Source organism: Coptis chinensis, chromosome 3 (assembly GCF_015680905.1).
Source record: "Coptis chinensis isolate HL-2020 chromosome 3, ASM1568090v1, whole genome shotgun sequence".
In the NCBI taxonomy this organism is placed as follows: domain Eukaryota; kingdom Viridiplantae; phylum Streptophyta; class Magnoliopsida; order Ranunculales; family Ranunculaceae; genus Coptis; species Coptis chinensis.
In genome coordinates, this window is record NC_141458.1 from 22,067,541 (window position 1) to 22,093,157 (window position 25,617).

General features: G+C 36.9%; 1 protein-coding gene across 1 annotated transcript; it reads right to left on the reverse strand.

The window, feature by feature from the left end:
• Nucleotides 1-13,637: 13,637 nt before the first annotated feature.
• On the reverse strand, nucleotides 13,638-25,126 carry UBP18 (ubiquitin-specific protease 18). The gene is made up of 11 exons (XM_086601044.1): nucleotides 24,719-25,126; nucleotides 24,451-24,604; nucleotides 24,273-24,361; nucleotides 24,107-24,192; nucleotides 23,819-23,981; nucleotides 23,545-23,668; nucleotides 21,629-21,786; nucleotides 19,963-20,047; nucleotides 19,028-19,240; nucleotides 17,835-17,896; nucleotides 13,638-15,867 (listed from the first exon to the last, which is right to left on the reverse strand). Exons 1-11 carry the CDS (start codon nucleotides 24,991-24,993, stop codon nucleotides 14,169-14,171), a joined length of 3,108 nt encoding a protein of 1,035 aa, XP_086457170.1. The 5' UTR covers nucleotides 24,994-25,126; the 3' UTR covers nucleotides 13,638-14,168.
• Between the last annotated feature and the right edge of the window lie 491 nt (nucleotides 25,127-25,617).

Here is a 25,617-nt window from a genome sequence, read left to right on the forward strand (position 1 = left end):
ACTTAGACTTTTTCAACAGTTTTCATGTTAAACGCTACCTACAAAACTAACAGGTATCGGTAGCCTTTCGTACAGTTTGTTGGAGTGAGTTCAACGTGGAAGTCTTTCACTGTGTGTCAGGTGCTGTTTCAGTCTGAAACAACAGTCGACTATAAGTGGGCCCTACGTCAGTTTAGTGGCTTGCTTGGTGACATAAGCCCATCCGTGATCATGTCTGACAGGGACTTAGCCCTGATGAGTGTTCCTGATAAAGTTTTCCCTAACACACACAAACATCTATGTAGATGGCATATCGCTACGTGCGTTCTTTCAAAATATTATGATATTTTTCCAAGCACAAAACTTGTAGAGAAGACCCAGTTCTCATGGAACACTGTAGTTAAATCGAAGACAGAGGTTATTTTTCTGCGTAGATGGGATGCTTTGAAAAAATATTACAGGGTTGAGTACTCTAATTTGTTAGTTATTTGCAAAGGACTTGGTTTCCTTACAGGGATTGATTCATATGTTGTTGGACTGACCAACACATTCACTTTAGGAGTATAATGACCAATAAAGTTGAAGGGTCTCATGCTAAGGTGAAGCGTATACTAGGAAATGCAAACTGCCATGATTTTTGAGTATGTTTAGCTTAATCCATCCAATTCTAGATATCTAGATGTCCGAGATTAGAGCTACCTTCGAGAGGAGTATGATTGTAACTCAGCACCACCACCAGATTCCTTTGTTTTGTGAACTCAGGGGCCTTGTCTCACACAAATATTTGGACTTTCTATTTGAAGAAATAGATACCCGTGTAAAATGTGTTCAAGATGGAGAGATTAGGTGTTGGTGTTATTTGCGCACGAGCCATGAACTACCATGTGCTTATTAATTAATTGAGTTTGAAGATCAAGAGCGGTCCATCCCTTTGACTACTATCGACCCCTTTTGGAAAACAATGTTTGCTTCTTTCAATATGTCAGTGGGTGTTGGTCCTGATGTTAGACCTTTGATCGACTTGTTCATGAAAAGGTTTGCAATGGTTTCTGAAGAAGAACAGAGAGTTATGATTAGGAAGCTTATGGAGATTACTGTACCAGAAAGTACATGGCTAGTACCGCCTTGTGAGGAAGCAAGAGAAAGCTTCCAACTGGAGATGAGAACTCTTCAAAGCGAGATCCATCTCATTTTGAACATTCTCAACGTGACCATGAGGAGTAGGTCTCATCACAACAAAACACTACGCCCACCCAAAACACCCACACCACACTAAGAAAGAAGCCTTCTCCAAAAACACCCACACCACACCAAGAAAGAAGCTTTATCCAAACACAACCACCTAAAACACCCACACCACACCAAGAAAGAAGGCTTTTCCAAAAACATCAAAAATAACCACACCAAGAAATAAGTCTTCTCCAAAAACAACCACACCACGAAATGTGAAATATGGGGTAGACTTTGGAAAGACGGGGGGTCCTAAGGATTACGAGTTGGATATTCCTGAAAAAATGTACAAATACATTGTTAGAGTCAATAACCCTGTTGGTGATGGCAACTACAGTTATAGAGCTTTGTGTATTGCATTAAGAAGAAGTCAAGAAGGTTGGCCGCAGATGAGAAAGGACTTGTACCAAAAGCTTATTGACCACCTCCCCTTTTATTATAACTTTGTACAGTCAAAATGAGGTTGTTTATGTGAAGAAAACAATCCCTCGTGAAGAAGGTTACGCACCCTTAAATAAGTAGATGAGCATGCCCTTTGTTGGATACCTATTTGCTTCAAGATTTAATGTTGTCCTCATGAATTTAGGAAGTCGTCAGTGCTTCCTTATCATGCCGCTGAGAACCCGAGCAAATCCTGAGAGAGTAAAAAAAGTATTGGGTAGGGCACATGTTGGTGGAAATCATTTTGTCAATGTTAAACTTGTTGAAGATTGTCCGCTTCCTCCAGTAATGCGCCAATGGCTTAGAGCTCGATATGATATTGCTGAAAGTTGAAATTTGGCATTCATAATAAGGCAATTGCAATTTATGGCATTGAACATTCCCAATCTAATATTGGAAGACGAGCCCGTTGAAGACCTAACAGTACATGTTATCGACTAAGTTGTTTGTATGTTGTCGATATGATATTTTGATGTAATTTGTAACTTTATTTTGACATGTTATTTTGATGTAATTTGGAACAAGTATAATTTGATTTTATTTTTATGTTATTTTGAAATAATGTTTGGGCTTTTATTTGATTTGATTTGGAAATCAAGTGATCAACTAAGTTGATTCGGACGACAATCGAGTGATTTGGAAATAATGTTTATATATTGTCAATATGATATTTTAATGTAATTTAGAATAAGTGTAATTTTATTTTATTTTATTTTACCCCAAACGACATGGTGAAGTCGTTTGACCTTTGAACCAAATGATCTGGGCTGGTTGTTTGACCTTTGAACCAAATGGTCTGAGCTGGTCGTTTGAGAAAAGTTCTCTGTTTTTTTCAAGAAATGATCTGAGTTGGTCGTTTGACCTTTGAACCAAACGATCTGAACTAGTCATTTGACCTTTGAACAAAACAGTCTGAGCTGGTCATTTGAGAAAAGTTCTCTGTTTTTTCATAAAACAATCTGAGCTGGTCGTTTGGGAATCCAAAGGAACGTTGTGGCTGGGTCTTTTGAGAATTCAAGGGGATGACATGGCTGGGTCGTTTGGACAAAAAAAAATTAGAATTTTATTTTGTTTTTACAACAAATTCATATCCATACAAACACAAACATCCATTCATTCCAAAAATCCATTCATTCCAAAATTCATTCATTATAAACTCAAATAATAACAAATTGCACTTAACATCCATTCATTCCAAAATCAAAATTCATTCATTCCAATCAAAATTCATTCATTTAATCCATCCATTCCTTCGAAAGTTACAAATTACAAAGTTAACAAAGTTACAAATTCTAAACTAAAACAAATCATGAATTATAACGCCCACCACTGTACTTACACCTAGTTAAGTTGTACACTGTTCGAAGGAGGACCTTACTTCCTCTGGAATATTATTCTCAGCCAATTGCAGGCATCTTTCTAGCCTGCGACTAGTTTCATCGATGACGTCGTTTTATTGATCGAAAAAAATGGAATCAAGATAAGTTACCAATCGAATGCAAAAAATCACAATTAGAGAAACTCAATTAAAAATCACAATACTCACAATCGGTGTACAGTTGGGAAGTGTCTCTAGGGAGAAATGAATAGGAAGACGCTCAGGGTTTACCAATCAAATGTGACAATTTCTTGTATACCAAGTCATGTAGTTTGGATGACACTCCCATGGATAAGACGAGATAGGTCCTCCATTGTAGGGTTAGATCACGTGATTCTGCCATGACTCCCAGTAAGTTGGCCCAATATTAGTCCATCTCACATCATACCCGCGTCCTGTTACAGTTCTTGTCATCCAATTTGGTGTTGGAGGATCTACGGGCATAAGCTGCACGTGACCCAACTGACGCACAACCCTTGCGACAGCGTAAAGCTCAACAATGTTGAAAAAATATATCAATCCCTCAAAAAATGCAATGTTATCGATCGGGCTTGTAGCTCTGACATTATTGTAGGGATGTCAATCAACCTGAAACAAAATCAAATGTATCATTAACAACTCCAATGATCAATTACTAAAAAAAATATATATATAAACAAACTTAAATACTTACATTGAAACAATTCATATCATCAAGTATCGCTCGATAATACTGCAATGCATGCGTTGTATCATCATAGTGCAAAGCGACTACTGTGTGTCTATGAGCACGCACCTCAGACAAGCTATAATCCATGTTTGGGATTAGTCTGAATACCGGGAAGTACTCATAGATCCACGCCTAGATATATATATAAACACAAATAATTAATATATTGATAAAGTAATAAAATTAACATTAAAAATAATGAGTTTTACCTGTAGAAAAGTCATATAGCCTGTAACCCCTTTCACCTTCGCACATGTGGCAGCCCCAAGACCTCTATACAAAAATGTCAAAATTGTTGCACCCTATGCATACTCTACTATCTCACTGAATTTCAACAATGGCCTCAGATAACATAGAGGCACTCCAATCCCATACTTGTCAATAAAAATGGCACATCCAAAGAAAAACAAGATAAAAGCTCTGACGACCCGTTGGACTTCCTGCAAACTCGAGGCCTTCTCTACCACCTTCCTAGCAGCGTTACATATGGGCTTATCATGAACCTTGTTAGCAAAATGCTCTGAAGGAATTCTAGCCTTTCTTTTGAAATGAACTTGCTAGCTTCTATCTCCTCCTTAATCAAAGAAATGGGGAGACCCAAAGCACGATGTAGGAGATTTATTGATTGTTGTAAGTTCAACTCACTGTCCCCTTGCACCGCTCTTCCTCTAACTATGACTCCACAGATTTGCACAACATCGTCCAAAGTCACAGTCATCTCCCCAAATGGTATATGGAAGGTGTTGGTCTCCGGATGTATAACACCCCGTTTTTTTTTATATTTTCCTAGTACCATAATAATAATAATAATAATAATAATAATAATAATAATAGATAAAACAAAATTAGGATAAATATTAGTTAAGGATAGGAAAACCCCGTAGGTAAATAGATAAACCTTCATCCCTGTTTTTCGGGGGTTTTAAAACAAAAACGAACAAACAGAGGAGTTCACACAGAGAGAGTTTTATTTTATATAGAGAGAAAAAAAAAAGTGTTTTGCAAATAAAGGAGAAGGGAGGATTCTTGCTAGAAATCTACTGATAGATAGGTGATAGTAGGAGCGTATCACGGGTGAGTATATAATATATCTTTCACTGAACATGCATGCTTACGCCTGTTTACTAACAAAGATATAAGTTTTTATGCTCATTTATTCTTTTACTCATTCTGTGCTCATTTTATATTCTATATTCTCATTCTATATGCGGCAGAATTTGGAATACATACTGTTATTCATACTGTCGAATATTTATTTAATTTGTATGGTTTATCTACTGTTCTTTTAATTCATTCGAATGGTTCTAAATTGTTAATGGTTGATATATTAAGTGTAGAGGTTTTGTGGGACTGTTGAATTGTTTGAATGATCATATGGGTTGTGGATTATGTCGTTTGGTTGGTTTGTTTCGAGGTTTGTTGTTTGAGTGTTGTTGAAGCTTTGAAAGGCAATAATAGCGTCAAAACGCGATTTGTTAAGAGTGGGAAATTCAAGTTTTAACTATAACATAGTGTTGGGTTTTTGTTAGAGGATGATGGGTAGATGTTGGTTGTTTATATGGGTGTTGTTGAAGCTCACAAGGTTTGTTAATGGCGTCAAAAACGATTTTGGAGCAGTGAGGGATTCGAGTTTTGATGATACTAATAAGTTGGGTTTTTGAGGGGGAACAAAAACGAACCGTTTCATGGTGTTTGGTGGTCGCGTTGTGGTCATTGATTCGATGGAGATGAGCTGATGAGATGAGGAAGAAGAAAGACTACCTCCAGCGATTCTGTTTTTTTTTTTGGGCTTGGGCTTGGGCCGAAATAAGGCATGTGGGCTTAAGTTATTTTAGTTGGGCTTAGGAAAGGTCAAAGACTTTTGGGCCTTAGTCTTTGGATTTTGTTAGATAAGTTTATGACAGGTTGACTGCTATTTACCATTGGTAGATTGACTGTTGTTGACCAGGGTTGACTTTGACTAGTTTACCAAATTTGACCTTTGACTTGGCTAGGATTAGGTCTAGGGATATTAGCGTGCTTGCTTTAGGCTAAGACTTTTTATATATACGTGTGTACGTATATTAACTATTATGTGAAATTTCATTCTTACTATATTCTTTTATGATATACGACGCTATGACACTTAGACATCGATATCATTAATAATGCGTAAACAATAATACACGAAACAAGATACTCCTCCTTACTCTAAAAGAATATATGTAATAAAGTTCAATAATGTTCTCAACAAATTTACCACACCCTTTTAGAACTCTCCACGCCTCAAGTTTTGGAAATGAGATTTTATGACTGGTGATGTCATGTGATAGGTGGGCATTTATTGAATGTGCCATAAATAGCCCGTTAGCATTATAAATGGGTATTCATTGAATGTGTCATGAATGACCCGGGTATTGTGTCATGAATGACCCGGGTATTCATTGAATGTGCCATGAATGACCCGTTAGTGATATGATAGGTATTTCTTGAATGTGGCGGGAATGACCTAAGGTATTCATTGAATGTACCATGAATGACCTGAGTTTTTATGCCCAAAGAGGCTGTGAAATATGTGTATGAAAGCCTAGAGATGGCTATGATATCGTGGTATTCGGTGGGAGAGAGACACACAAGAATGTGTGATTTGGCAAATGTGTGGAGTGCAAATCGTGGAGTAGGTACTAAAGGGTGGGTATATAAAAAAAGTAATCAATTAATTAATAAGAGAAATTGATTTGATTGTGCGGGTGTACTTGGACTTGCATTTGAATACTTATAGAATAGCTACATTATGTATATTACAAATTTCTAACTTTTCAGTTGCAAGAGGGTAGGACTTACTAATATTTGTGCAGGGACGCTGTCCTATCCTTATACAGAAGTGGTTATCGGTAAGATTTAATTCAATTACTAAGTTATTAAAATGAGTTATTATAATGAGTTAATAGAATGGAAATCTTGCTTGGGAAGAAACTATTCCAGCTGAAAAGACGGAACTACCTATCTTCCAAGCTGAAAATGATTAAGTTATGGGTACATATAAAGTGTTTGTTTGGATAATTAAAGTCTGGAAATATTTTATGTTGTTAGTCTACTCATACCAGCAAATTCTATTTTGCTGACCCATATTTGCTTTGTTTTGACAACGTGGGTGTGTTCTTGGGAACATAGGTGGAAGGCAGTGGAACCACGGCGTGTGATAGATTTGGATTCTTGCCTGGAGCAATCCGTTAGTTCTTTCATTAGGTCCGATTCTTATTGGAAGGATGTAATAACGTAGTTTAACATTCAGTATGACATAAGAATATGGTAGTGAGGACTTTTATTCTTAGAGTTTGTTTGATTTTTTTTTGGGACGGAAGATAGATTGTTAATAAAGTGATGACGGATAAATATTGGGATTATTTATTTAAATTTGATTCTTTTATGATATGGTTTTTAAGGTGTTTGTATGTCTTGCATCCACCCCGTCATAGCCTATGTTTTAGACAATTGAACATAGTGATGTTTGAGATATTTATATTTCAAATATTTACTTTGTAATTGTTTAGAAATTTAGGTTGTGACAAGACGCCACCTCTCCACAAATGCAGAGACCAATGGTGGATCCATATGCTCGTGATAACTTAATACGAGATCATACAACCCAGTCCTTCTTAGCTCGTGCTCAAATCTTGAAGACTTTCTAAATTCGTTCATGAAATCCCATTGGCAAAACTTCACTAAGTGCGAAACACACTTCAACGCTCCGCGATCATCTTGAAACAACCAAGCACGCATTATACTCAATGAGTAGAAACAAAATATTTTGTAAAAGGAAATCAAAGTACTAAAGAAAATCAAAATATTACCCTCTTCTCCCAAACATCGCGAGTGACATGCACCGCATAGTCATACAACAACTCTGACTCATACGGGCCACCCCCATACTCACATCTTTTGAACTCCAAATCATTATTGGATTTTCTCACAAAATCCAATACTATAGGTGCTTCTTCCACTGGTGGTACGACTTCTAACACATTTTCTTCCACATCATCATGTTGCTCCTCCTCCTCCTTCTCATCCCCATTGTCACCCTCTTCATCACCCTCCTCATCACTCTCCTCTTCCCCCTCCTCACCCTCATCTTCCACTATACTCTTCCTACGATCCATATTTACATCTAAACCTACATTGCTATCGCTATTTACACTATCTTCACTCGGGAACCTCAAGAACCACTTTTTCTTTGTGGTCCCCTCTACGCGCTGATGTCGTGGTTTCTCTCTCCTTTTTCTCTTTCTTTCAGCTGCGTCACCACTAGAGGAATCGCCGCCAAACAACTTCTGCACACCCTTGAATGTAGTTTTCGCTACATTTTTCACATTCTTTGATCGAGGACCCATTGCTACAAAGAAAAATAAAATAAGTATTAGTAACTATAATAAGTTTAATCAAATCTAAATCACATTCTGATTTTTAACACTACTATTACAGTTCCAAAACTTCCAAACTTCCAAAAATCACAACAAGAATTACTTCGCAACGAAACAAATGTCATAATTGGTATACCACTAAGATTATTAAAAGAAAAAACAAATACCATTAAATTCAAACAATTTCCAATATCATTCATCTTGAGACCTACTTTGAGTAGCATAAATATTAGGACATAAACTTTCTTCCCAGAATTTTCGATCAAGAAAGCAGGATTTATCTCAAACAGCCGTCCAATATCCTTTTTTACTGCAACCCAATTTTTCAAGAAAACACATCATGTTTTGAATGTCAATTCCTACTTTAAATAGAAACTCTTAGCGAATGTCATGAAAATGTCAATCAAGATAACCAAGTTTCAGTAGCATAAGATGACTACAATCTTTAAGACATTAACAGTGGTCACAAGCGTATCCGTTGTAACTCTCACTCTCATTATGCCATAGAATGAAGTACAAACTTTAGTGTATATGTTATATAGAGGTAGTCTTGATATATAGAAAAAGGGAGAAGGTCGTTTAGTTAGAATGACCCAAATAACGGCAATCACTCTAGATTTTCACGATAAAAGCCCAATGTGGGTTCCGTTCCAAGGGAGATAGAAAATGGCAATCTCATTTTATTCCAACAAACCAACCACAATATTTTATTCATCAACGATCGTTGAAGGTATTTTATTCATTTAACCACAATAGTTTCACACTTCCACGGATTTACTAATATTCCAACAAACAATCCAAACCATTGTTGGCAAACTCGAATTGAAAACAAACCCATTGTTGGCAAACTCGAATTGAAAACAAACTCATTGTTGGCAAATTGAATAAATTAAATTAATTAAAACGAATGGAAAACAAACCTGCAGTATTTTGTATTTGATGAGAGCACAAGACATTAACAATGGCGGTTACACAAGATAGCAGACCAGTGTTTTGATGTAATGGTGAGAAACTCAAATGTGGTGATTTAACAACAATATGGTGATTTAATTGTCCAAACTCGAATTAAAACGGTGAGAAAAGGTTTGGTTTTGAGTTTTTTTCGTTAGAAACGCTCGAAGGGTGTTTTGGTGAGTGCGCGAGGAGATGATACCGGTTAGAAAGGTTTTCCCGGTAATGCGTGTTTTAGGGGTGTATTGGGCTTGCTTTGGACTTCGTTTTTGAGTTTGGGCTGGAGGCTGCCCAATCTAATTTGGAGGTTGCCCAATACAGGACCCCTTTGAAAATTTGTGAAAAGGCATATTGCCACGAGTCTTGGCCATACGCACCCATACATGTAAGGATGTCCATCTTGTCCGAACCCGAACAAAAAACCCGCATTGTACTTTGTTCGAATCCGACAAAACCCAAACCCAAACCCAGACCAAAATACATAAGGTAAGGTTTGGTCACACTCTCTAAACCCTACCCAACTCGAGCCCGACCGATAATTTAGGCCTAAACTCATTAAAAGGGCTAAAAAAACCCGGATTGAAACCGAACCCCTAATCCAGTTTCAATTGCCTACTACTGATCCCATAGAAAATAATGAGTTAGAGAAATATTTGGATTATGATCTCATTCATATTTACAATGATGAGTCATTTAATATATTGGATTATGGAAATATTTATGTCGGGATTTCTAATTTTTTTTCGGCAATTGCATGTGATCTAATGTGTGTTTATGTGTCCATAGTTTCTTCCAAGTCTATCTATTTTTAAAGCATGTGAAACAATTATGTCCGAGTATACGTGATAATTACTTTCAAGTTCATTAGAAGTTTTTGTTTGTTTGAAAAATTGGTGGATAACGAAAAAAAAATGTAGATATATATTTTAAATGGAGTTTCTTATTATCTTTTTTCTTCATTTATGCCGGGTTTTATTCTATCCGAATCCGAAACCGATGGGTACCCGAAATATAGGGTTAGGATAGGGTTTGGTCACATTTCGACTTCGAACCCGACCTGCTGAGAACCGATCTGGGTCTGAATAACCCGATACCCTTTTAAAACCTAAAAAATCAGATTTGGGACGGGTCGAATACCCATTTGGATATCCCTACATATACATGGCCAAACAAGCTAACCGCATGAGAAAAAGATGAATGACGAAGGCAAGACGCACCTAGATTTTGAGACAAAGCCATCATCCAATTGGCTTTACAAGCATAGACTGGCCGACAACACATGAATCACACAAAATCATCTACAAATTTTATTTAGTTATTATACACTTCTTATCTAACAAAATAGGAAAGTGTGGGGCCCAAAAGGCTTCATCCAATGGTAGGTAATCATTCTCACCAAAATATGACTTGGCAGATCAAAGTGTTTGGAGGGTTTGTGCAATTTTGTTAAGTGCAATCAATATCATGGGATCTATCCAAAAATCAACCAAAAGTCAACAATTGTGGCTGGGCTTATAAATTGTTGGGCATCTAAATTTGACATGGTAGTGTATAATTGGTTGGCTCAATTGATGCTATTGGGCTTATGGATAATGGGCAATTGAGTTGGTCTTGTGCCAAAGGCGCGATGAGTTGTTTCTCGCCGAAGGCACGACGTGTTGTTTCATGCCAAAGGGTATGCCTTGTGCCAAAGGCACAACAAGTTGTTAAGATAGCGCCGCAGGCCCATCGAGATCTCACGGGGTAGGCATGGGCATACCCTAGTATACAATATACTGCACCATAACTAATTCTGATTTACAAAATCATGTGGCTTATAGACTGATTCCTATAACAAATTCTTGCAATTCTATGGATTTTGACATGTCGAGTTGTCCACCAAGTCACTTGCCCAGCTCGCCTCAAGTTGCACGCCCACTTTGTCTTCTGTGTCGGCATAAGTGCATGACTCATTCACTCTTTAGGCAAGTTGGATGGATAGACGAGTGCAATTGCCCCTGATCTCTTTACAAGGTAGTCCTCGACTGTTCCCCCTAAGTCAGTAGTTGGCCTAAAATCTAGGAATAAGTGGCCATTAAGACTTGAGAGGGTCCCCATTACCAAATCTAGTTTGTAATCACCTAATCAAATCTCAGCTGGCCCCTGTCACGTGCTAGGATTGCAAGAATATCTGAATATATTTTGTTCCATAGTACACTGTTAACTGGTGGTACTTAAATTAACATGGTCCTCTGTGTAATATGAGAAGAAGCTTTACAGGACAGCTTTTTGAAACGAAAACTAATGCACGCGTACACCTTTTTGTGTAACCAACACTTCATAATCGTGAAAAGAAAGAATCAACAAACAGCTTTAGATTACAATTCTCTGCACTCTGCTTCCGGGTTAATTATTCCGTGACAAAATCCTTTTTTACTTTTTCTGTGGTGATCATCAAATTGATTGGACAACCCTCTAAAAAAATATATTATAAATTTGTCATATTACAAATCAAACCCCATGCCCAACAACTAATTCAACCTGTCTCGCCATAACGAAACTCTCATGTTGTTTGAGTGTATACTCAAACAGTTTTTCTATATCGTTTAAGCGTACATTAAAGCGGTATCACTATATCGTTTGAATATACACTCAAATGGTCTTACTATATCGTTTTAGTATACACTCAAACGGTCTTTGCATGTCGTTTGAGACAAAAATTTTAGATTTTTAGCTAGACGATATGGCGGAGCCGTTTGGGCAGTCTCCAGGATGACATGACAGGGTCTTTTGGAGACTCTCTTGGACGACATGACTAGCTCGTTTGGACTAAAAAAATTGAAAAATTCATTTTGTTTTTTTGTCATTTTTATATACTTGATTAATCAAGATTCAAAAGTATAATTGTAAAATTGAAACACAAAACTAAATTTCATAGGTAGAAGAACCATACAATACAACAATGCATGGTGGGAATTATTCATTGAGGAACAACAATTGGTTATCAAGTACTAAAAATTGGGCTGCCATTGAAATCGAAAAGGAACTTAGTCATTGAAACAAGATTGGCCGTTGATGCACTATGGTCTCATTCTACATACGCTACGACTAAGTTTATTCCATTGAAATCCAAAATAATAATTAGAACGGAGCTGCAGATATGCCAAGTTATGAAATGGTGCATGTATCTTCTCTTATCAGTTCCAGGAGTCTATAAATATAGATTCTAACTCATTGAATAAGTCCATGAATCGAACTTTAGATTGGATCGAAATTTTTGATGAGATCGAACTAAAGATGAACTTGAGTGATTATTAGTGGCATCGTTGGTAGTGGTTCGTTGATACAACTCTATTAATATTGAATTTGTACAAAGTTGAGACTGCTAGAGACGATGAAAAAATATTGTAACCGATTTTCCAGTTTCTCTTTTTAGGGGGATATTGGGTTATTGTTGTTGGACTTGATTGTTGGGCTTGAACGGGAGGCTGCCGAATGCAATTTGGTGGGTGACCGGACCCTTTTCTTTTGTTTAACACTTAAACAATACACTGAGTCACCGAAAAATCTATATTTTTACCTGCAATAAGCTGCACCTATGTGAAATGATATGATAAAGCTTTTGGCACACTTGTCCAGGTATATTGTCATTTAATGGAGTACTGATTTCGTCAGAAAATGTTAGTTTGAATGATTGAGACCAGCATTCAAAAGAAAAAGAGCATCTTTCTGTCTTTTGCTTCTGTTCTTTATTTTGCTACTGTTTTTACTCCTTCCACATCACTGATCAATCAGAGCATTGTGTCTGAGCATGTCGGCCATGCTCTAACTGCCACGTGCAAATTTTGGGTTTCCATTCCTATTATTTTAGGGTTATTTTCTTTGTTAAATTCTTGGTATTAAATTTCTGGGTCTGGTTTACCTTTATAACTCGCCAATGTACATGTACATTAAGTCATTAACCATTCTAACATTGATAGTTGAACCCTTGAACATGAGGGTGGCTAATAACCTATCTCAAACTCTCAATGTACTATCTGTTTTATTTTATTTTTTGATAATCACCTATGAATATCTACACTGAAAAATTAGATTTGGATCAACTAAGCAACTTATGAGATAAGCTTATACAAGCTGTCTATCGACATTCTGTGATCCAATACATTGTCGAATTAGAACCAATCCGATTCAAAATATCAACTTCGACGAAAGAAAAGGATGATAGTATTCTTGATGATTAAATAGATTTAACATGAAAACCGTATTGGAGGCTTGGAGCAAGGAAAAATGTAGTGAATTATTTTATCCACTTCGTACTGATATAACCACAAAGAAAGAAGTAGAATGAATGAACCTTTTGTTGTCTGAACTTTGAGCTAGTGGCAAGATTGCAGGCTTGGCGCACTCTCTAGTCTTGCTCAAAGAGCTCTAGATTATAACAGTTGCCGAACAACATGCAGTTGGCTTTTCTTATCTTTATGTAAACCAAGTACTATTCTACTAATCTCATATCCACAAGAACCACTGAGATCCTACAGAGTCACCAAAAAATAAGGTAAATCTAACAAAGTGGATAACTTTCTGGCTTCAAAAGTATTAATGGTTTTACAAATGGCGACGTGGCATCTGAATCTCCTACATACACGTGAAGTACATTGTGCTTCAAAAAATATTATGTGAACTTAAACATGGCAAAGAAGCATCTGAGAGTTTCAAAAATAAAGAAAACCCAGATGGATCCCTCGGAACACCATTCTCTGATGGCTGCACCGCCCAAAATAGTGAAACAAAAAGTGGAAAGAATACGGTACTTTAAAACAAACAAATAATTACAAGATGTAACCATTTGTCCCAACTCTGGCAATGGCATGATATTGACTGAGCTTCCTTAGTTAAACCACCTCATAATTCTTTAAATGTACCAACTTAACTGCCTTTTGCAATGTTTTCCACTTCCAATGAAAAAGTTAGCAACACCACTGCATCAGTAATGACTCTTGAGTAGTAGATTAAAATCATAATGCTCCTCGATTAGATCTTGACCAGGAGATACTGAGAGCAGGGAACAAAATTTATGCTAAAATATTTTTCTATTTTCACATCAGTTAACCCTAGGGAATTGGTGCCGATCATGATTCGATCTTTGGCCTTCCTCATCCTTCTTTAGAAATTTCTTCCTGGATGGCTTGTTGAGAAAGCCCGGAGTGAATGCATATTTGCCGCTGTGCAATAATGTTTCTTGTCCTTCACTTCTGTTATGAATAGTGTTTTCTTCATATTTAATCGAGCTACCATTTCCATTGAAGTGGTACTGTCGTAGATCACTAGGTTCACTAAGTGGTTTGCCAGTCGCTTCATCCACATCCATATAATTCTTCTCGCATTGATTCTCCATAAATATAATAGAATTAGGTTTAAAGTTAATACCGGAATTTCCGTCAAGTTCATGGACCACACTGATGTTTTGAGAAACAGCAGGTTTAGTAAATCCATTGCAGTCAGTGCTCACCCTGAAGGACATACCATCTTCACCAGATTTTACCAGGGTACCATTCTTATTTGGTGATCTACATCTGGAGCCCTTGTCAATAAACCCACGAGAGAACAGTGGCTTCTGCTTCCCATTAGAGAGATGTTTCCCTCCAACCAATTTCGAAGCATTTCCTTGTGCTCCCAGAGCTGTAGGAGCCGTATTCAAAGAGTTCACTCTACTGACTTGCTCCTGTGTGGGGTTTGGCAAGGTATGGGTGAAAGGTTTCCCCTCTTGTACAACTTTTGTAACTGAATTTGAACCAGCAGAAGGAACAGTGCAAGATGTCTCAGCCATTTCATGTATCTCACCCTCATATGACAAACATTCATCCACTGAAAATTCCTTTAAAATTGACTCTTTACTGCATTTAGCAATTGAGGTGTTTCCCTGAAGAACCTCCGCCGAAGAAGCAAGTCCTGTTGCATCAAGATACTTCAAACTCAAGGAACTTGATTCCGTATTACCCAAGTCAAGATCCTGTTGATCTCCTCCAGTGACCAATACATCAACCTTAACAGGACCATCGGCTCTATACAATGGGCTCGATTCAACATCACTCACAGCATCAACAGTAGTAGCTGCTGGATATTCACTTGTAAATCTAGAGTTAGCTTCAATGGGATCATCAAGGTTCATATACACTGGCTCATCTTCATTCGAGCTAGACTCAACAGAGAGGGATTTGACCTCAGTAGGCATAGTACTAAAGGAATCGGTTGACCCTTCCAAAGTAATATATTCACCAGAAGACTTTGAATATGGCTGAGCTTCTTCGATCAAAAAACCCCCTTGCTGCTTCTCATCCTCTGGAGGAGGTCTAGCATCAGTATGCATGTTGTTAATAATGCTTCTAAACGGTTCAATAGACCCTTCAATGGTCATAGATTCAACTGCTGGCTGTAAGCATGACTGCTCTTCTTCAACCACATCCACCACTCGCTGCTTCTCCTCCTCTGGAGGTGGTCTAGCATCAGTATGCATGCTGGCAATAATGCTGCTAAATGGTTCAATAGACCTTTCAATGGTCATAGATTCATCTGCAGTCTGTGAGCATGACTGCTCTTCTTCAACTACATCCACCACTTGCTTCTCCTCCTCTGCAGGTGGTCTCACAGCAGTACGCATGCTTGGGATAATGCTGCTAAATGCTTCAATGGTCACAGATTCAGCTACTGGCTTTAAACATGACTGCTCTTCTTCAACCACTTGCTGCTTTTCGTCCTCACAAGTTTCTAGGGGCTTGATGCATGACGGCCGCGCGTGCGTCCTGTCCAAAGTGGTAGAAGAACTTTGTTTATGTGATTTATAACAGCGGACCAAATGGATTAGCAATGTAAACTCAAAAGACTACATACCGGCTAATTGACATGGCTATTAAAAAAAAACGGGCAATCTTTCTATGAATATATCTCAAAGACCCCAGTCCATCACTCACATGTACTATATAGTTGTTGACAAATATGAGCCTACTGAATCACTAACAATAATCCAAGCCTTTTGTTCAATTATATCATGGCACTGTGCCAAGTCGCTTATATAGTAGCACTTGACCAGTGTAACCACAATTGTCATGGACCAAACTAAAACCAGCAGAGGAATAACTCCAATGCAGGCAACATTTCACAATTACAAACTCCAATAGGTACCAACCCCTTGGGATCTGTATCTAAAGGTAAAATCCTATTCAGCACACGGCAACTTTGGTGCTAATGCATGATTTAAGTAACAAAGCAATAGAAGTCCAAATGGAAATTGATGAATTATAGGAACGCAGCTGCAAGGAAAGGCGTCAAAGACAGTTTGTTCTCTTCCCGTAAAGGTCAACCTCTTACTGTTATATAAGATTCTTAGGCTGAATGAATAGTAAAAGCGACTCAATGGCTTCATCCATGGCGAACAAGTACTTACACCCAAGACCACCTTCTTACTCACAAAGGCACTATTTAATCCCTTTTAACTAAATCAACTTTCCGATTCTCCTCAATACTGATGGAATATACATTGTTCTAGCATATATCATATCATATATATATATGATATGATATATATATGATATATGATATGCTATGCTAGAACAATGTATATTCCATCAGATACTCCCTTAAACAAACCTTCTAAAAACCATTTCAGGTTGTTGTGCCACTTCTTTGGGTATAGAAAAAAGAAAAAGAAAGTAACTTAGTATGTGGTTTAGAAGAAAAAATTATCGTTTTGGGAACCGAACTTGGTCGTATTTTACGTTTTGGGTGCCGTACAAAAAATCTTGCAAAATAGGGTACCAAAATTTTCAGGTATGGGGACTCGTTATGTTCTGTTACAACGGCGGCACAGCGCTAACAAAATGCTTGTGTGGCAAAATTAATTCACATAATTGCATTAAAAAAATTAAAAGAGCCATGTGCACATGTGTAAGGCACATGTTTTTCTTTCACCACCACCACCATCACCTCCATCGTCATTCCACCACCTCCATCTTCAATTCTGCCGCCGCCATTTTCACCCCACCACCTCATTCAACATTATCATCTCCACCACTATCTCCATTCCCCCCATCCCCCACCATCGTCATTAATAACCACCAATTACTCATTTATATCAAGAATTTGTGTTTTTGTGTGTGTGTAAATGGATATGTAGGTGATGGATGTGCATAGATAAGGACAATGGTGGTGGTGGAATGAAGATGATGTTAGTGGAATTGAAGATGGAGGTGGTGGATGTGGATGTGGTGATGTAAGGAATATGATGGGGGTGGGATGAAGATGGTGGCGGTGGAATTGAAGATGGATGGATGTGGTAGCATGAAGATGGTGATGATAGAGTTGAAGATGGAGTCATGGAGGTGGTAGAGTTAAAGTTGGTGATAGAAGTGGTGAGGAGAAAGAGAAGCATGTGCAAGGCACATGCCTTTATTTTAAATGATGAAATACAGTGAAATACATAACGAATACATAAAGAGTCCCCAAATTTGCAAAAACAGTGACATATGGTACTCAAAACGTAATAATATTTTTTGTATAGTACCCAAAACGTAAAATACGACCAAGTTTCGGTACCCAAAACGATAATTTTTTCGGTTTTCAGTTTAGAATAGATTCAAGTAATCACTGTCCCCCATTTCAAGAGTACTTCTACCGAGTAGTCATTTCTACCCGGCCAACCTTGCTTCCACCCTCTCATCTATATACTAAAAAAGTTTTAATGTGTATTTGCAATATAAAGCAGATGAGTTACCTGCTGTATAAGAGCATATATGCTCCCTGGGCAAGTACCTCCTCCAAGTCAACAGTCGCCACCTGTGATATTAACAACCATACAATTTAGAATGAAATGCGTGATCAACAGCCATAATTTAATAAGGAGGCGCCTATTGCCAAGGGCTGTTTTGCTTTTGCCAATGGCCCTTCTCCAAATTGCCCAGATTACCCTTTGAGAGCTAACAATATATATGAGATTTTTTTTCTAGTCGAATTAGCCGCAGTCACTAAATCAAACATGTGCATGCCCCCATAAATTTAGAGCTGCTCATAAATGTATCTTTCAAAAGAAAAAGAGGGGAAATGAGAACCAAGGATTTCATTGGTTCCTAACTAGAAAAAGAGGGTTTCATACATCATTTATTTTCAGTCTACTTGGTTTTATAATCTTAGAAGCTGACTACTTAAGAGGATTTCATACATCATTTATTTTCAGTCTACTTGGTTTTAGAATCTTGGAAGCTGACTACTAAGTTTTAGGATCTTAGAAGCTGAGAACAGATCATTACTGCTACCCATGTTGGGTTTTGTAATTTAAATTGCTTCGCAAATGTTGGCACTGGTGAAACCAAACCAATTTCTCTAGTGCTTTTAATTCAGCGCTTGATAACATGCGAGTGTGTGACATCCTTTAATTTAAAACGAAATACGAATTGATATCTCCGGCAGCATCACTCAAAAGTCAAAACTAGTAAATCATCATATTAACACCATTATCTTGTAGGCTTGTATACCCTAGTATAAGGATGGAGGTGGGTAAATGTATTGGAGTTTCTTGTTGCATTAGAAGCAATGAAAAGATCCAAACACCACTACTAAGCCCTGCTTCATGTGACATAAATTCATCAAAGTTTGTGGGTCTCCCTAGCCACTAAAGATTTGAAGAATTGGAGATCAGAGACATCAACAGTTATTATATTGTTTACAATGAATCTACAATACCCTATTTTTAAGTTTTTTTAATCGGCTAAATATATGTGAAAAGCTATGAGTGGCATAGAGAAAAAAACTGTTGTAATAATTTTTAGAGGGTATTTTAGGCAAATTGGAAAATAGCCATTAGCATTAGCGAAAGGGCCCTTGGCAATAGCCAGATCCTTTAATAATTGAAATATAACAGACCAAGAATAATGAACCAAAAAATCCAAAGTAGTCAGATGAAAAAACTACCTTGCAGTCATCAACCTTGAACCAATTTCCACAAAGACCTTTGACATAGCAGATATAATGACCAAAATATGATGCATTCAACATGTCAACATGCACAACCACCGCATAGAGATGATAGAAATCAGTGGAATTTCCAGGTTCACTCATGTAAGGGCCAAGATCTAACGTCTCGGGGAAAGTTACTCTTTTGTTCAATTTCCCAAACCTCCCAGTCTGCACAAGTTAATAAGCACAATTTCAGATCTAACGCTCTTAACTCAAAAAAAGAGGAAATGAATTTATCAATAAGAATGCTACCGAGCGAAGAAGCTAACAAATTATAGCCAACATTTCTGACAATTACCCCTTTGCTCATGTTATCTGAGACCCCACCCCACCACTATACTACACGGGCAATATATTTCCAGGTCGGAAGACCCCAAAGGACTGACATCGTGCACATGGTGTTGGTTGGATCCGACCAACACCATGTGGAAGGTGACAGTTTGGGCAACTGACAAACGTGGAACAGAAGAGAAAAGAAAAAGAAGGGAAGAGAGAGAGGTAATGGTAATTATTCTTGGGTGCTCCTATCACATAGAGTGCCAACTTTATTGGGGTTTTGGGTGATACATTTCTTGACAGTATGGCTGCATTTCGAAAAAAAATGGAAGCCCAATTCACACGTGTTAGGTAAGTCACTTTCGATTTAAAAAAATATATATATATGATTTCCTTGAAAGGAAAATACTGTGAGAAAGCTTGGCATGAACGGAAACAAATTGGTTCTCCAAGGAAGATAATTCAATATATGGCTCTTCAGTTTCTGATGGAATTTTGTCCAATTTAAAGTATTCTTTGTTTCGAAGAAGGAAACAGCCATTGAAGATGAAGAAACCAGAAAGAATGCAACAACTATTTATGCTTGTGAATAGACATAACATATAAAGTAGGACCTGAAATCTTTTAAGAGCAATGGTGAGGATGTTTGGAGCACGATGAATTGCAAGACGTTTGCAAGCCCTGACATAGTCATTACATCTGCAGTATCAACCAATAGTAAAAGTTATGATCAGATAATAACAAAAGAGGAATACGACATAGAGTTCTAAGATACTATGCCAAAGTAATGGTAAAGATATTTATTGTTGTCCATAGCAATAGCTTAAAACACCATACTTGAGATATGATGTTCAATGACAGAAACAAAAATCTGGAAGTAAGTAAATCTGTGAAACTCTCGTAATACCTGTCCTGCTAGATAATAACTGAACACATTTTGTATTTAATGCTATTCATTGTTAATTTCTAAATGACTTACAATAATGTCATATTTAAGTGAGAGGAGATTTACAATATTCAAGTCTAACATGATATCTGCTTATTTGGAATCTGAAAACTGGCATATTTAGGAAAGATTTCTTTTGCAGTGAGTCAGATATATTGATATTGAGATTAATGTGTACCTTTAACTGGTGATGTATAAGTCACTTTGAACACTATCACATGTATATGAAATGAATAGATTGGCCAATTTCTCTAAAATCCTCCTAGAAATCTATCTTTGACTACATCAAGCAAAATTAGAAGGACTTGTGCGTTTGTTGGTATTTTACGCCTTGCTAATTTCCATCGGTGGTACATACTTTAAAAGGTCAATCCAATTACATATTTTAGTCAGGTCATCTATCGATGTAAGGGTCGGAGGGCACAGTTACGAGAATCTCATTCTTGGAGGAGGGTAACATTCAGACTTGGCATAGCTACAGTGTACTTTGTTGATTCGCACTGGGATAGTCTTTATCATGTTACAAATAATGCATCAGAAGGTTGAAATAGTCAAGAGATGGTCAACATGGCCAACTAATAGTCAGGGGGGGGGGCAAAAGCTAGTAAGGCATTAGCATGGATCAATCCTATTATCACAGGGAGCAAAAGCTAAATACCCCATATGACTTTCAAGTGTTGATAGATCAAGGGTTATTAGGCCTTGTTTTGTGTGTTTGTGAATTTGCTTTCAGTCTTAGCCGGGGGCAATTACTGAAGGAGGGGCAGGGGTGAGAGAGAAATAGAGAAGCATGCTTTGTCGTGCTTACGTTTAGATTTGAGGGGTTGGGTATAAGGTACAAGTATTTTCTTTCCTTTTAATAACTCTTCTGAAACATTAGAGGCAGCTTTGAAGCATCGACCTATCGTTCCTTAAAACAGTGTTCAATTAAAGAACATTTCACCTGGTTCTTTTAAATTATAATCTTTTCAAATTCTTCTTGCAAACATTTGTTTTGTCGTAATTCCCACTCCATTTCTTTTAACCTTCAGATTATTTGTTATCAGTTCCTACCTATGCTCAAAAACTGCAACTCTAGGGTCACGCACAACGTGATCGAGCTAGTAACAATAATAGAACCAAAAAAAGGTTTATTAAGTCATCCAGTGATCTCAAGTAATGACAGCCAACTCAGTGCATGATTAACCTAATTCCGCAGCGTATAAACAGTATGGGTCAAAACGTAACAGTAAAGCATCCTTTATGCTTCATTATGCCAAAAATAGTACATTAAAAATAAATAATCACCTAAACAGATTTCTTCATATTATAGACGGTATACAAAGAAAACTTACCCATCGCATTTATACATGTTATCCCCGTCGAGCCACTCTTCAGCAGTGAATTGGTCAAGGCATTCCTCCAACGAGTCAGCGTCGCCTTGAATTTCAACAGTTAAATCCATCATATTTTCATGCCGATATGAGATCTCCTTGCATTTTAAACACTTAACCTGATTAAAAAAAAGAGTTGGTAAGTCTTTTTTTTTAAGAATAAAAAGTACCAAATTGAGTACCGCCTAGCCACAAGCTCCAATAAGATTACTCAAACTCTTTGAACACCTTGGAGCATACAAACAGGGAAGTGGATGTTTTTGACTGAACAAAAAAGTAGAATACAAGACAGCATAAGCACCAGTTACTTTCATTCATTGCATCCCTTTTTCGTATGTGTCAAAATAATCAATACATTAGTTCTCATTTTTTACCTCAAGACATGCTTACTTGAAACAATAAAATATAAAGGCATCCTAACATGGATTTCCTTCAGTGACCACTCTCAAGCTCTAAGGTCTCAACAGCATGCTTTTCCTTGGAAGTTGGAACTTAAAGATTTTTCCTTTCCTGTTTATCAATTAATAGAAAGATCTTTTACCAAACTCCCAAGCCCATACATCAAAGATTCCACACCAAGTTGTTCTATCCTATCTAAAGTAGAGTCACCTAACTAATGTTGACTTCACAGCTCACAAATGACGCAAGCTACCTTAAACTTCAAATGAAATTGGATACAATAGGATTATATTAGTAGTTAGCCTATATCATGGAGGTAATAGTGTAATAGTACAGTACACCGCATAAATAAGAATAGGAAGAACCCATATATCCAAATATTGATTATTGACATCAGGAAAAACATTGAAATCATACACAAGAAGAAACTGAAAATGTAGGATCTGTAATCGACTAATCTTTGAACTATTAAGCTTTACTTTTATAAATGCAAGCATTAAATGCTAAAAATATGCGAAAAACGTGAAATCAACAAAGAATCATCTTCTTTGCTGATAGAAAACAGGTAATACATGTTCTGTACGAGTATAGACCTGAAAAGGTAGAAACTGAACATGTAGGAATGTGTAATTGACTATTATTTACTATTAGGTTTCACTTCTGAAAAATAGGGAAAAAAACAGCTAAGAATGGTTGTGTGAATATCAACTGTTAATAACAAAGTATCATTTTCTTTGCTGATAAAAAACAAGTAATACATGAGCTGTACGAGTATAGACCCAAAAAAGTAGAAACTGAACATGTAGGAATGCGTAATACTAATCTTTACTATTATGTTTTACGCCTGTAACCAAAAAAATAAAATAAAAAATAAGAGGGTACTGTGAATGTGTCCGGCCTCCTAGTCAAGCCTTGGGAGGTGGGGCTGATTCCCACCTTCAACAAGAAAAGGGGATGGGAGTAAAGTTCTAATATCAAAAAAATTGACAAATTAATTAGATAATGGAAAAAAAAATTATTAGATAAAAAAAAAGTAGAAGAGGAAGAAGAAGTGATAAGCATGAATATTAATTGTTAGTACCCAAGAATCATCTTCTTTCCTGGTCCAAAACAAGTAAGTTTTAAAAAAAAACACATGTAAGCCTCTCTGCCTCCAAAAGAATCTTCCAACAAAGAACAAAAGTGAATATGGAAAAATAGGGTTAGATGACTGTAATTTGTGATTTCTAATAGAATGAGGCGTTTTGATGCTCAAAACACAACCTAACAGGGAGTTTTCAGTCTTAAGAAGTAATGAGGGGTTAAGTCGTAAAAAAAATGGACAAAAACTAAAACAATATAATAACATGTAAAGCTTAAGCCTCAAGGTGCTAAACCCATAAAATAATAAGCTTAGCGCCGCCAAATATATTCAGAATCATAACATGTATAGCTTAAGCATAAGAATCGTAATTGAGAAGATTCAGAACTGTTGTAACCTGAGACTGAAGGTGACCGCCAAATATATATTGAATAAGGGTCGTCTCTTGGGAACTGGGATGGAGGGTTCTTTCTCCACCAAATTCATCAAGGCATACTGACTGCATTGTGTCAATTGCAAACCTACAAAAACAATACAATCATCAGGTTAGGTCGTTAATAAAACAAATTATATATCATCCTTTTTTTTTTCCCCCCGTTTTGGAAATTCATATTGAGATCATAATACTTATATTTTTTAAACAAGTTGAAACTCAATCAAGAAAAACAGACCTCATAAATTCGTGGGCATCTTCCTGTTTTCCATAGCCAAGATTACCACCAATATTGGGTAACCGAGAGAGAATGTTCGTTGGGGAAAAGGGTTGCCAACTACATCTGACTCTTTCAACATGAATTTCAAGTTCACAAAGGAAGCACCAGTCGTTCCGTCTGCCTACATATAGAAGAACATAAAACAATGTGAAATTCGTAAAATGGCGTTCAAATCCTGCTAATAAGTAATAATAGATATCTATGTCACAAAAAAAAAGGGACAAGAACAATTTTTTTTTTTATTACATTTTCTCTTGTGGCCAATTTTCAACATATATGCAACAAGCGGCTGAGTACATGATAGACATTGTAGAACAACATTGGCATAGCAGCTGCACAGTGAAAGCAGAAAAGTTAGCATCGTCCAATCACAGGAGTATAGGTTGTCATACACTCATACCCTTGCACTGACCTGTTCCCACAATTTAAAAGGCCACAAGGGGGGAATCTCACGTCGTTCCAGTTAAAGAGCTTCACAAATTCTTCATAAGGAAATAGAACCTGTGAATTACGCAAAGCAATGAGTTTCTCACTGTTGAAGGAGAATACTGGCACTACAAATTCATATAATAACAGCTGGTTACACTTACCTTCTTTATCAGTGGAAATTCTTTAGTAGATTTACCATCACAGGCAGAAGCTTTTCCAGCAATGCTACTGACATCTGATTTTGCAAATTTTCTGAGCTCCTGACATTTTTGTCTGTGACTTGATCTCCAATGCTCCAACTGGCAAGTATGAGAGCTGAAGAAACAAAACGCCAAACTTAATTTTCCCCCAATCAAATTAGTCTTCCTAAAGTTGGACACATATTACAATGTGCATTAAATTCAAGAAACGAAATTTAAGAAAAATTACCAATACATAACAGCCTTGCAACCAGAACACCTCTTACTACTCCCAGCTTTCCCACACGCAGCACAAACACCACCATCGCCGCTTTCAACGGCAACGGCACACATATTAATATTATTATTATTATTTTCTTCTTCTTGGAAATTGGCGTCGCCTAGAAAGTATGAAGAAGCAGTGGTTTTAAGCAAGTGAAGTAATCCAATACCGATTAAAATAGCTGTGAATATGAATTGGAATAATAATGGGTAAAGATCCAATGCTATTCCAAACACATGCATCTAAACGGCACAACTTTTCTATAATTCATCAATTTACAGACAATTCTTTCTTTCTCTCCTTCTCGAATTTTTTTATTATTACTAATCTCGTTTTTTTACTAATTTCTACCACTCGTTCTGGAAAATTCTGGCTATTTACAGCCACTAATTAATTACACTGTATTATTATTATTAGTGTGGAAATATGTCAACCAAACAGAGACATACTAAGTCTGCCACTTTTCTTTTTCTTTCTTTTATTACCAGTTGGTACACTGTCATGATCTAACAAGTCCAATAGTTTGTACTATGATCTTGATGAGATATGTGACTTACAAAATTTGATTTTCTACTTGTTATTTGATTTTCCAATTTCTTACTTTTCATCTAATCATTTTGTTAGTGTAATCACCTTGAATTGAGATTGGTTATATCATTAAACCTGTAGCTACCCTTCTACTTAACTACTTAAGATTCAAACTCGAAGATTTTTGCCCAATAAGATCGACGTGATATGTCTCTATAAATACTCATTTCTTTTAGATCTTTGGAACCATAGACTCTCAAAGTCATCATAAAATATATGCAAGAACAAAATTTTCTTTTCAACTCCAAGTTCAAGTGGCAGTTCGACCTTACTATTAC